The sequence below is a fragment of the Leucopleurus acutus genome (assembly GCF_964270905.1).
Source record: "Leucopleurus acutus genome assembly, chromosome: 19".
Taxonomy (NCBI): Eukaryota; Metazoa; Chordata; class Mammalia; order Artiodactyla; family Delphinidae; genus Leucopleurus; species Leucopleurus acutus.
In genome coordinates, this window is record NC_139161.1 from 5684748 (window position 1) to 5698684 (window position 13937).

General features: G+C 55.7%; 1 protein-coding gene across 1 annotated transcript in view; it reads right to left on the reverse strand.

Annotated features, from left to right (window-relative positions):
* Positions 1 to 13937, reverse strand: part of SDK2 (sidekick cell adhesion molecule 2) — a 258172-nt gene that overhangs the window by 135669 nt on the left and 108566 nt on the right. Inside the window, exon 2 of the mRNA XM_082860149.1 lies at positions 1397 to 1562. Coding sequence (XP_082716275.1) covers positions 1397 to 1562 — 166 coding nt within the window. The remainder of the gene's footprint in view (positions 1 to 1396; positions 1563 to 13937) is intronic.

Consider the following 13937-nt stretch of genomic DNA (forward strand, 5'->3'; position numbering starts at 1 on the left):
CCGCAGTGAGAAGCCCGCGCACCGCAATGAAGAGTAGCCCCCGCTCGCCGCAACTAGACAAAGCCGCACGCAGCAACAAAGACCCAACGCAGCCAAAAATAAATAATAAATAAATTTATAAAAAAAAAGAGACCACCTGAGGCCAGATTAAAGGAGTGCAGGCCCTGCATACACCCTAATCTTATTAGTAACCCCACCCTTGAACTATTGCTATAAAACTCCTCACCAAATCATCACAGGTTGGGACACAGTTTTTGAGGGCATGAGCCCACTGTGTCCCCCTTTGCCTGGCAAAGCCATTAAGCTATTCTTTTCTACTTCACCCCAAACTCTGTGTCTGAGATTTGGCACTGGTGCACAGAGGCCGAATTTTCGGCTCTCATCACCATCCCATCCAGGCCAGGGCTGGGGCAGAAGGAACCTGGGCATGGGGGTCACCCCAAACTCTGGCCTCCCTGCTTCATGAAGAAAAGGATGGTTTTCTGGAAAGGACCTATTCTCAAGCAATTAAATCCCCCTCCTGTCATTTGCATTCCTGTCCCTGGTGGCAGATTTGTATCAACATCCCCAGGGCAAGACAGTCTTGTTTCCCCAACAAAACCAATTATGCACATCAGGCCTGGGGATTAATCGCCAGGCACGGGGTCAGGAGCCAATAAAAAAGGCCGAGATGGGGGACAGAAGCAGGGGGAAGGAGAGCCGGGAGAAAGGCTGGAGGCTACCTGGCTTGGGGAGTAGCTGCCCCACTGCTCACTCTTCTGGTAGCAAACTTGCTCTCACTGAGACCCTGTTTCTCGCTCTCTCTCTCCCTGTTCTCCCTTATCCCCACTTGGCAGTGTCCTGGGGAAGGAAGGGCAGCCCAAGCCAGAGCCCAGTGCGAGGGCACAGCAGGGAGTGGAGATAAGCGCAAAGGCCCTGGCGGGGGAGGTCCCACCTCCATGTCCCCCCCGAATTGCCCTCCCAAACAGAATCTGTCTGCCCCTTACAGACCCCAGGTAGCTGCGTGCCCTACCCCTCTGCTGGACCCAGGCCCCTCCAATAGCTCCCCCGAGACAGCAGGGCTCTTCTCAGTGGGGAGGGGAGGTGGGGATCTGGTCACAGCCGTGGCCACAGTCTAGCTGCTGGCAGCGGGCTCCCCTACCTCAGTCATCACCTCTGCCCCGTCCACGGTTGCCTGGCCGCCCAGCCAGCTTCTGCCGGGTGCAGCAGGGCAGCGTCTTCTCACCCTGGGCAAGGGCGGCCTTGGCCCCCTACTTCTGTCACCCCAGCCTCCCAGCAACACTGGAGCAGGGGCTCCCCCACCAAAACCACCACACGGCGCCCCTGCCCAGTGCCCTGGTACCCCCTCAGGACACAGCAGGACCCTGGTGGCCGGGTGGGAAGAAAGGGGCGGCACGCTTGCCTGTACTCCAGAGAGAACTTGGTCAGCTCCCTGTCGTTGTGGAGCCACTTGAACTCCAGTGGCCAGCTGCCCTCGGCCATGCACGTGAGTACCAGGCGATTCCCCTCCAGGTGCACCTGTGTTCGCACCGGCTCCGTCTTGAAGTAGGGGGCCACGTCATCTGTGGGGAACAGAGACACAACGTTGCTGGTTATCACCGGCTCACCTGCCTGCGGCGGCTCAGCTGGAGCCCTGAGGCCCCGAGGCAGACGGGGCAGGTGCAGCGGGTAACCTGCCAAGGTCATGTGCCTGGGCAGGACTTGTCTTCAGAGTGAGCTCTCCCCGCCACCCTCCTCCCAGACCCCACCAGCTCACCACCACTGCTGCCACCCCTCCGCTCCAGTACCTTCCACCTCTCTCCCCTCGGGATCCCATCCCGTCCATACCCTTAGCTTTGGTTTCTCCTTCCAGAGCAGAAGGGGGGGGGGTCGACAGCGCTTACCGCACTTCAGCCAAAGGGAAAGGGAAACAGGGACACCTGCGCTGACAGAAGCGGCGGGTGATGGGGCTGCCCTGAATCCTGCTTCCCAAGGCTGAGGAAACCCTGCAAAGGCATCAAGGGCAGAGTCCCTCCGGTCGGCCCCCTCCACTGCCCGGTTGCTTGATCTTCCATCCCGGGTCCTGGGCCAGCCTGCCTCGGCCTCCCCGTTCGCACACCAGGCCGCCGTCGGGGCAGAGGAAATGGCACTGCTGGGCTGTGGGTGTGGGTCCAGCGCTTGCTATGCTCCCTACCCTAACCCTGTGACCTGACTCAGTCCAGCCAAGCACGAGCCCCCGCCCCCCCCCCCCCCGCCACCGCGGCTTCCCTCGACGGAGACAACGCACTCCGGATCCCGGACTTCAGGGGACCACTCAGACCAACAGCTTTGGGTGGAAATAGAGGCCTTCTGCTCTCTGGCCAGTGGGAAAAAGGGCAGAAGTGAAACAGACAAGGGGGTTGACGAAAGGACAGGGAGAGAGGGGGGAACGGGGAGAGGACCTCCAAGCCCATCATTGAGCAGCCCTGCCCTTTAGGGGCTGGGCTGGGCTGGGGGAGGAGCCAGGATCTGGAGACAGCACAAGGACTGAAGCACCTGCTAGGTTCTGGGCTGTTCCTGGGGTTTAATATATGCTCATTTAATCCACACGCAAGCCCACAACCAGACAGGATCATAATGCACCTTTTAGAAAAGCGGTTAGAAACCCGCCCAGGGCAACACAGCTGCAAGGGGAGGAGCCAGCCCTGCAGGCTAGACCTAGAGTCCCGCACCTGCCTTGATGAAGGTGGAACGTGGATGGAGGAGAAGATGGGCTTAAGGCGAGACTCCCAGAGTTCGTGCCGCCGCCGAGCCCTTGCATCTGACAGATGGAGGGAGCGAGCTCCAGAAAGCACCATTCACCGGCTCACCCACGTATCACCTGGCGCTCACAGCAGCGCTCCCGTTGTGGTAAGGGATACCGCTCGGGGACCCCACGGCCACGTGCCGCTAAAGGGGAGTCAGGTCCAGACTTGCCAGACGCAAGTGCAAGCACCTTCCACCCATCACACTGCGCCCCGAGGGGCGGGCAGTGCTCAAAGCCAGGAAGCTGTTGGCGAGCCAGGCACCGGGCGTCCCGACCTCCAGCCCCGTGGTGGGGGAGGGGTCCTGGCACCACGTTCCCATCTGTGCTCAGCCTGCGACTCCCAGCTGCCTGGGCGTGGACAAGCATTCATCTTTCCGAGACTCAGTTTCTCCACCAGGAGACACGGGAAGAGAAACAGCCACCTTGATATCTCAAGGGTTCAATAAGATAGGAATTGTGAAAATGCCAGGTCCGTGCTTGGCCCAGAGTAAATGTTCTGCAAATGTTCACTTCTTTCCCAACATCAGAGAGTGGGTGTCCCCACCAGGGTGGGTGTTCCATCATCCTCGATGCCCCAGATATGCCTTGGTCCGAGTGCTAACTCTCCCCTGGGGGTCCAGAGGGTGAAAACCATAAGACACTATTCTTTTGGCCTAAGATATGGAACAAACCAAAGAAGAGGAAGGGGCACGTGTCAGGAGTCGGGGAGGGGGTGACTTCAAGGGTGGCAGGGAGTGAATCAAGACGCGGCCTGGCAGGCTGGTCAGCGCACTAGGGGTGGGGGCATCGGGGCCCCTCCCGCATCACACGTTGAATCTCCGGAGTGTCAGTGGGGCCTCACCCTCAGATTTAACCAGAATTGGGCACCCTTGGTTTTCAGATAAGGTTCAGCATCTGTGACAAAGCCTCACTCTGAGCTTACACACAGACTGACAGCTCGAGACAAGCCGTCACGCAGGTCTGGGGCCCAGGTCAACCTGTGGGCTGCACAGCATCTGCGTCCCCTCCGTCTCCACTGGACACTGCGTGGCTGAGTCTTCCTTGAACCCCATCCCTGCTACTGACCCTCCCCTTGGGGGCCACTGGAGGGCAGGTGCAGACACGCGCAAGAGGCGCACCCTGGACCATTCTGCCCCACCTCGTCTCTCTGTGTGACCGCGCACGTTCCCATCTCGGAGTTGACGCTACCTATTCGCAGGTCTCTCCCTCACTCTTTTTTACAGTTGTTTTTTTTTTTTAATGTATATTTATTTGTGGCTGTGTTGGGTCTTCATTTCTGTGCAAGGGCTTTCTCTAGTTGTGGCAAGCGGGGGCCACTCTTCATCGCGGTGCACGGGCCTTTCACTATCGCGGCCTCTCTTGTCGTGGATAACAGGCTCCAGACGCACAGGCTCAGTAGTTGTGGCTCACGGGCCCAGTTGCTCTGCGGCATGTGGGATCCTCCCGGATAAGGGCTCGAACCCGTGTCCCCTGCATTGGCAGGCAGATTCTCAACCACTGCGCCACCAGGGAAGCCCTCTCCCTCACTCTTAACGACCGTCATGTGAGCACACTGCCTTCAAGGTGGTTGAAAAGGCGCCTACTGATATGAAGAACCGAGGGGCAGGACAGGAATAAAGACGCAGACACAGAGAATGGACTTGAGGACACGGGGAGTAGAAAGGGTAAGCTGGGACGCAGTGAGAGAGTGGCATGGACATATATATACTACCAAATGTAAAATAGATAGCTAGTGGGAAGCAGCTGCACAGCACAGGGAGATCAGCTCGGTGCTTTGTGACCACCTAGAGGGGTGGGATAGGGAGGGTGGGAGGGAGGGAGACATAAGAGGGAGGAGATATGGGGATATATGTATATGTATAGCTGGTTCACTTTGTTATACAGCAGAAACTAACACACCATTGTAGAGCAATTATACTCCAATAAAGATGTTAAAAAAGAAAAGGCGCTTCTTCTAGAGTGTGTCTTGGGAGAGTGGCCGCCACGCCGGATCCCTCGCTTTGGGGTCCTAGCGCACCTCTGGAGGTGGCGGAGGGCAGAGAGGGAGGCAAGCCCCCAGTTGCCAAGGAAAACGATTCCCCACCCCTCGGAGGCAGCTGGCTCGCTCTCAGTTTAACAAATGGACACGTTCGCACTTCAAAGGCGCATTCATTCTCCAGCAGCTTTCAAGAGCCCTTTGAATCGAGTCTTTAAGAAGGGGGAAGGGTAAACTGGGACGAAGTGAGAGAGTGGCATGGACATATAGACACTACCAAACGTAAAATAGATAGCTAGTGGGAAGCAGCCGCATAGCACAGGGAGATCAGCTCGGTGCTTTGTGACCACCGAGAGGGGTGGGATAGGGTGGGAGGGAGGGAGACGCAAGAGGGAAGAGATATGGAAACATATGTATATGTATAACTCATTCACTTCGTTATAAAGCAGAAACTAACACACCATTGTAAAGCAATTATACTCCAATAAAGATGTTAAAAGAAAAAAAAAGAACCCTCTGTTAGTTCCTGTCATACCCTGTTTGTTTAAAAACAACAACATTCCCAGCCCCCACTGATTAAATCCCTTCGAGGCGGGCCGACTCAGAGCCAGAACAGTCGGTGCGCGCGCGCGGGCACACGCGCTCTGCACCCAAACCCTCGCCTCCGCAACTCGACTCCCTGGGCGATGCGCCTCCATGTCTGCATTTGCCAGTTCGTTCCTCACGCTCTCCCGGGGGTGGGGTGGGGTGCCAGTCTGGAGCCGAATGGCTTTTGCTTGGATGAGTTGATTCCAGAGGCCGCTGGAGACAATGACTTGGGGGAAGTGGAGGGGGGAGGGATGCGGTTAGCCTTTCCTGAGAACCTGCTGGGTACCCAGCTCAGAGCTGCATCCCTCATCCCAGGTTATCCTAACAAGGCGGTCTGGCAGAAGCCGAGGTTCCCCTCCCCAAGTCCCTGCTATGCGGGTCATACCTCCTTTTCCTGAAAGGCTAAAGGCCCCCTCCTCTCTGGGTACAGGGATTTGGGAGGGAGGCCCTATGCAGAGCTGAGAGCCAGGACAGGGAGTCCAGCCAGGCGGTTTTCCTGGATGGACTGGCCCTGCCCCAAAGCAGGGGGACTGGGAGTGTGTGAGCCATCGAAGGAAAGATTCTGATGGGAAAAGGGTGCTGGTGGGAACAGCAGCGTGTGCGTTTGTGTCTGTGTGTGTGCGTGCCTTTGAGCGTCTGTGCCTGTGTGCATCTGTGTATGTACGCAGGTATGTGTTCACGTGTGTGTCTCTGTGTATGTCTGCATGCATATCTGATGGCATGGGTATCTGTATGTCTGAGTGTGAATCTGTGTGTGTGTGTGTGTGCACACACGTGCTTATGTGCAGGAACAGATTTCTGTGTCATGACTGCACAAATCATTGACCTTGGGCAAGTTACTTCGACTTTTTGCACCTCAGTTTCCTTAGCTGTAAATTGGGGATATATTTGTTGTGACGCTTAAATAAATTAAAAAACATAAAGTGCTTAGCAAGGTGCCTGGCGCACGCTATAGGAGAGGCAGCTATTTTATTCTTGATCGGATATGTAGATGGGCAGATTCCCTGGAGGGAAGAGCTCATACCCTGTTGGCAGGGGCCAGCAGCTCCTCTCAACCTTAGTTCTAGGACTGTGCAGTACACAACTTGGACTACTGTACACAGCAGGCCTGCTAGCCATGTTCTCAGTGGGAAGGGATAACCGGAAATGGAGGAGAACAGTGGACAGAATCAACACTTTGAAAACACACACACAGAGGATTTTTTAACTAGACAAAGTGATTTGAAAGTGCACATTTTAAAAGACCACAAAAGAATAGCCAAGAAAATTCTGAAAAAGAATGGTAAGCAGAGGAGACTAGCACAGATATTGAACTCTATTATAAAGCTGCAATAATTAAAGAAGTGTGTTCTTGTCCAAATAGACTGATGAAGCAATGAACGAGAGAGGCCAGAAATATGCCCCAATATATATGGGATATTTAAGACAGGACGAAAGTAGAATTTCAGGTCAGTGGGGAATAGATCAATTATTCAACAAATGGCCTTGGAAAAACCAGGATGCCATCTGGGGGGGAAAAAAAATCAAGTGGAATCTCTTCCTCACACTTTACCTCAAAATAAATTCTAGATGGATCAATGTTTTAAACAAGAAAAATGAAATTCTAAAAGAACTAGAAAAAAATCACCGGGGTTTTAAAATATACAATCTTGGCAAAGCAAAAGAATTCGCCAAGTACTTTCTAAGTACTACACAAACTCCAGAAAGTCATACAACAGATTGATACCTTCAACTATATAAAAATCTTGCGTGGAAAAAAAATGTCCATAAACCAAAAGCAACACATGACAAACGGGGGGAAAATATCTGCAACTTCTATCAGGGACAAAGCACTCATCTTCCTGATATAAAAAATATTCCCATAAATCAATAAGAAAAAGATGAACAAGCCAACAGAGAAACGGGCAAAGGATATGAACCGTTCACAGAAAAGAATTGCAAGTAACTCTGAAACATAGACAAAGATGCTGAACCTCGTGATAAGAGAAAGGCAAGGGAAACGCAATAAGACAATTTTTTTTCTATCACTTCGGCCAAGATCTGAAAGTGCGATAATACCCCGGGCTGGCCGGCCTGCGGAGACCCGGGTGTCGCGCACACAGCTTTGGGGACTGTCCTTGGTACCACACCTATGCAGAACAACGTGGCGACTCTGTCGAAACTAAAAATGCACCTCCCCATCCCCCAATCCTTCAAGGAATTTCTCCTCCACACACACCCGTGCACGAGTGAAGTGACAGCACTTCATGGCAACACTATGTTTTGTAACAGCAAAAGCTCGGAAATGACCTGAATGCCTGTCAAGAGGGTGATGATGGTTAAAGAAATGATTGCACCTCCAAACAAAAGAATTCTCTATAGCGAAAGGCTCTGGAACAAATTTTGAGAGCTACTGTTAAGTGAAAAAAGCAAGGTGTAGAATGGGGTGTGTAATCTGCTACCACTTGTGCACAAGTTTGGTTTTTTGTTTTTTTTTTTTCAAGGATAAAAATAGATTTGCCTGTATAGGCGCAGGCTTTTTCTAGGGGGTCACATAAGAAACTGGGCTCAATGACGCTTTGGGGAGGAGAACTGGGTGGCTGGGGGCTGGGTGGGGAGGGGTTTACTTTTTACTCTACGCTTTTTTGCAACTTTTCCGTTGCGTCCCACAGGTGTGGATTGCTTATTTATAATCAAATGCGTTTATTGCTTATTTATAATCAGATGTGTACACACAGATGCAAACACGTATGTGACTGGGCAGGGTCAACAGTCGCGGGCAGCCCTGCTGGTGACGCAGGAAAGGACAGGCCTTCCGTGTGCATGGGACACGGGGGTGTGGCGTGGCTGGGGGTCCCTGACCACCAGAGCCTGAGCCTCTTGAAGGAAGAGCCGCCTTCAGAGGTGGACAAGAGGCCTCAGTCCTGGGCTTCCTTCTCGTTTCCCAGAACAGCTCAGGGGGCCCCTGGCTGGCTTTTCCTCCAAATTCCCACTAAATACACTTATCGTCATCCTTCTCCTCCAAGCTCCAGGCGAAATAGCCCCACACAGACGCTTATCTCAACTTCAACCTCTCCCCTCCCTTCAGCCCCCAGCACAATGATGTCATCTTTCTCTAGGGGTCCCCCCCCAATCTCTCCTGGGATTTGACTCCCCAGCCAGCCCAGGCCTGGGAACCCCACCTCCCCTGGAGCCAGACCCTTGCCAGCTGGCAGTGCCAGTCAGGGTGAAGACCTCCACCCACCACCAGTGCAATTAGTTGGCCAAAAGGTGTCCATCTGCCCTCCAGAGCCAGCTTCACGGGGCACCAGGCCTGGACCAGTCCCCTTCCCAGCTCTGAAAGACCCCAAAGCCTTTCTCTTTTAGCAGCTCTCCCGCAGTAACTACACAGCCATCGGGAGTGTCTCTGGAAAGCTCAGGGACGGGGTGGAGGTTGGGATTCTCTCAAACTTTCTCAGCTCACCACCCCCTAGCTTCTGCACCGTCACCTTTGTCCTGGATTGACCTCCATGCCCTCCTAACTGGTCCCCACCCTGGAGCTGGCTGGTGGCCACAGACCAAAGCAGGCTGGGCCCCGGGTCAGAGGAAGCAGGGGCTCTGGACAGGCCCTTCTCCACAAACCCCACTTCTCCCTACACATCTATTCCTGCTGCCTTTATTTCATACGACCTATGCAACTTCCCACACGTCAAGTGCTTTATGTCCATCTCTTCAGTTAAGTGTCACGAGAACTTCTCAAGGATGGTACTACCTTTATCCCCATTTTACAGACGAGAAAGCTGACACTCAGGAACGGTTGGTCTTTTGACCTTGCCACACAGATGGAAACCCAGATCTGGCAGATTCTAGAGTCCTGGACCTTTCTGTAGGTGGCACGGGGCTTCCTTGAGCTGTCCCACTCTTCACATCCCAACCCGTGGCCTCACGGGTGGTAAGTGAGGGATGGTGGCCTCTCTCAGGGTCGTAGCTTTGAAGCCACAAGCAGGGGCCACGCCGGTTGTGTGGCAGGGGCATTCTTACCCCAGCCTCCAATGTCACGGCCCTAGGACTAGATTGGGGGTGAGGGTGAACCAGGCAGGCTGACCGGGCATAAGTCCAGAGGATACTGGAAGGATGATGGGGCAGAACCGCCCAGGGGAGACGGGTCCACCTAGGGGTGGAGTTTTGGAGGGCTGGGCTAGTGGGGTGCAGGGAGAGAAGCCTGGGATTAAGGGAGGTCCGAGTCCAGAAGATGAATAGATGTGGGCGGGAGGGGTCAAGTAAGACGAGGCAGGGGTCGGAGCCCCGGGGGTTCTTGGGAAGGAGCCGCTGACCTGGGGCCCCCATCCCAAAGCTCTGCTCCCCACGTAAGCCCCCAGGTACCACCCTTTCCCTAGGGTCTGGCTTGAAGGTCCCAGTGGGGGAAGAGAAGAGAAACTGGGTTTAAATGCCAGTTGCTATGCCAACTGAAGTGTGACCTTGAGCAGAGTAACCTCGCGAGTCTCCCTTGTCTGTCCGTGGAAGAGATTCCAACCCCTGCCCCAGAGGCTGCTGGGAGGACCAAGGGAGCGAACGTACGTCAAATTCGGAGCTCAGCGCTTGGCGCCTACGGGATGCTCTTTCTGCCCTTCAGACCCCTGGAGGTGACTGCATGGGGAGGAGATGGGGAAACGGGAGCCAGGGGCGCTATCACTGCCCCACCCGTCTCCCCTGACTCAGAGGCATCCCGCTTACAGAGCCCATAGTCTCCTGAATGCCTCACATCTGAGTCTTCTGAATCCAGCTCCCTCACGGCCACTCCAAACTGGCTCAAGAATCAAGTCTGGCTTAGGGATGGCTGGTGAAGCCTTGAGCGAAGGTTCAGGACCTGGGTACGAACGGCTGGAGAGCTGCAGGAGATTTTGCATAATGTCAGCGATTCCTCTTGGGGAGCTGCCTGGACGGGGGCTCAGGAGTAGGGAGCTGTGGGACCCGGAAGATCAGCCATGCATGGAGGTGTTGGAGCCCTGCCCCCACAAGAAATGTTCGGCGTGCGCACAGCAGGCAGATGCTAGCAGGCAGAGGACCCCGGGCTCCCCAGCTGTGCCCCTCCCCCTCCCAGCCCCACGCCTGACACGGCCTGTTGGCTCCTGCCCACCCAGCCAGGGCCTCGAAGCCCCCCAGCCCCCTGGTTCCTCCCCTCCGGCTTCCCTTCTCCCCACTGCCTCGCCCACAAATGAGATGCTAATTTATGCCCCTTCCCTGTCTCCCGGCAGATGCCCGGTCCAGCCTCGGTGCTGCCTGCATGCCAAGTGCTTCATTAGCTAGGAAAGGAGGCTCTCGCCCGCCTTAATCTAATCCTCGCCGGTGACCTTCAGGAACCAGGCACCTTCTGACGTCGGGGGCCTGGCGGGGGGCGACAGTCAATTATGCCTCGGCCTCCACAGCTGCTGCCGAATGGATTTCTCGCTCAGAAAAGCATCTCATGGAACGGATCATCAATTTGTTTGAATACACATCTAATCTGATTAGGGGGCGCCCAGCCACCAGGGTAGCCAGCCTGACTGAGCCTCGACACGGCCCTGGGGAATGGGGAGTGGGGCCGAGGGGCCCAGCCTGGTGAAGGGCGGGGGTGTGTCCCAAGCTCCCAGCCTCCCTCCCCCAAGCCGGCTCCGCCGATTGTATATCCAGCCAAAAAAAAAAAAGCCACAGTCCTGCCCGCTGCCCCTCCGAGGCTCCAATGTGCTGTGCTCTGTAACTCTCTTCCTGCTGTCCAACTCCACGGCCCTCAGACTTCTGGGATTACGTCCCTTACAGCACGCAGGACGCACATGACAGCCGCACGCGTGGTGACTCCCATGCTAGTGTGTCAGCCATGGGAAGGTGGGGGTGGAGCTCCTTCGCCGCCCGGGTCCCAGAGCTTGGCAATGAGTCTGACACGCAGGAAGCCACACAGCCATGAAGGAAAAAGCCAAGTGAACTTGCTGTTGAGCTCGGCCAGGTCACCTCCCTCTTGAGAGCTGACATTCCTCTATGTTCTTCCAGCTCTGGCAGTGCCAGGTCTGAGCAGTAGTGTGGTCTGTGACCTGGGAGTGGGGTTACTTGGATGTGAATCCTGGCTCGGCTACTCACTAGCTATGTGACCCCGGACATCTCTCTGAAACCCCTCCGCATCTCAGGGTCCTCAACGGAAAGATGGGATAATAGTGGTGCCTATCTCATAGGCCTATGGAGAGGGGAAGGGGCTCGGCCAGTGCCTGACACAACGCACCCACACAGGGGGGTCTGCTATTATTCCTCACCCTCACTTGGTGTAACCTCTGCTCGCCCATCTCCCAGCCGGGGCCTCCTGCCTGGACCGCACAGGTAAACTAACGCCGAAACATCCCCAGCCTTGCGTGGAAAAAGATGGTTCTCATTTCCGATGGGTTTATTTTGCAATTAACAGAGGGGAAGGGAGCCCTGTCATACATTTCAGCTGGAGGGTTCAGAGATTAAACTTATACCATCGATTAGAATGCTTTTGCCTAATGGTGCTATTATCATTTTAGTGTATTCAGATTCTTTTCAGCTATAAAAGCAGTGATAACATTTTCCCTATCTCCTGGAATCTCTTCCAAGAAGCTCCACGATGCCGTGTGGATGACACGCATCTTCCCCTCGGTGACCCCCAGGAGGGTGACCAGCTTGGAGCGATTCTCCAGTCTCACAGCTGGGACCTGAGACCCCCAGGGATGAAGGGCTTGCCGAAGCTCAGCTTTGGGGGTCAGCTGCCTGGCCAGGCCCACGGAGACTTGTCCCACATGGCATCTGTCACTCCCCCAGCTGATTCTCTTGAAGATTCCCTAGCAGGTGAGTTCTCTCCATCCCGTGGGTACCACTCTCAGCCTGTCCCCTAAGCTCTGGGGATGGAGAAACGTCCGCCACCCGCTGGCCTGGAAAAGCCGAGGGCAAGGGCTGGTAGGCTTGGGGATGCTTCCAAGAACCCAAAGCCTGGGGATCCCCAGTGTCTACCTTGGCCGGCGACGGCCCCACCGGACACAGGGCGCAGAGGGCTGTGCGAAGAGAGTGGACAGCGTTCCCAAGCTTTGGGTGGCACGCTTCCCAAGGGTAACCTCCTTTTCTGCCTCTTTTCCACCCTTGAGAAAGGCCAAGCCCTCCAGAAAGATGGTGCTCCGGGCCTGAGGAAGGGGAGACGGAGTGAGGGAAGCTGGTGGAAAATGTGACTTAGCATCAGCCCCAACTTCCTGGGTGGGCAGTTGGCCTCACCACCCCCAGGTGGGTGCTATCAGTGGCTCTTCCCCACCTCCCCTTCCCTGGGTCAGGTGGGCAGCTCAGCCTTGGGAGAAGGGAAGAGAAGGGGACGTGTTTGCTGCAGGCCTAATGCACGTCGATCTCCCTGTGTTTTCTCTTTTAATCCTCCCGGCCACCTCGGGGGCGAGTTATGATTCCTGCCCTTTTATTTCTCTCATCAGAAGCTCAGAGGAGATGGGTCACCCGAGAGTCAGAGCCGGGTTTCGAACCCACGGCTGCCTGCCCTCCTGCAAGGCCTCTGAGGTCAGCGCTGTGCCTGGATCACAGGGAAGGAGTCTGCGGCCGGGCCTGTGGGGAGGCTGCGAGATGGAGCTGCCGTCGCCAGGAAGAGCACACATTCATCAGGCTGGTGACCCCCGTGTACCGGCGCTTTGTGGCGTGCAACAAAGACTGCGGAGCAGAAAATTGGAGTTCAATTTGCCGTCCATCCCGTGCAGCGCTCAGCCCATTCCAGTCCCTGGCAGGCACCTCTGCGCTTCATCATAAATAATAACACCACGCAGCTCGATGGCCCTTTCCGCAGTTACAGGCGCCGAGCAATTTACAAGCTGGATGATACACAGAAGCCCGCTTGCGCCTGCCGGCACACACGGCCCCTCCCCAGTCACTGCACGGGCACTCACTCATGCCACCCTCCTTTCCAGCTGCCACCACCTGGGGGCCGTGCCCAATCGGAGGGAAACAGGCCCTGGTGCAGCCCAGACTGCCTTCCTTCCTGGCCCTGGTCACTGGCAGAAAGCCCCCCAGGCCTGGCAGGGACCGAGTCCTTGCTGCCCCTGCCGGACCAGCAGGAGGCGCCGCTGTCTCTCTCTTTCCTCCTGTTTTAGAAAGAGTTTCTGGATCTCTGATCTGGCCTGCCTTTGCCATCACACAAAGTCCCATTTCTCGCCTCTGAACCTCACGGGGCGGGGGTGGTAGCGGTGGCACAGCAGTCATTGAGACCCAGCCCTTCAACCTCCCACTTAGCAGGCGAGATGCCCAGAGGCCCACGTTAGCTGCCGCGCTGAGACCAAGCCCAGGGCTCGGGCGCCCAGTCACCACCTGGGACAGCCACGTGGAGGCAGCCACACCCAGGGGCCTGGGGCAGACCTGCCGGCTTCCTCTGAGCAGGCCTGGGGACTTTCCAGCAGGCAGGGGCTTTGGGGCGGAGTATGCAGGGGGCTCGGGCCACATTTCTCCGTCTTCCCATCAAAGAGTGCACATGTATGAGTCAATGTGTATGAAACATCCGGAAGAGATAAATGCATAGACAGGACAGAGATTGGCGGCTGCCAGGTGGTCGGGAGAAGGGGGATGGGGAGTGACTGCTTGATGGGTACAGGATGTCCTTCTGGGGAGATGAAAATGTTCTGGAATTAA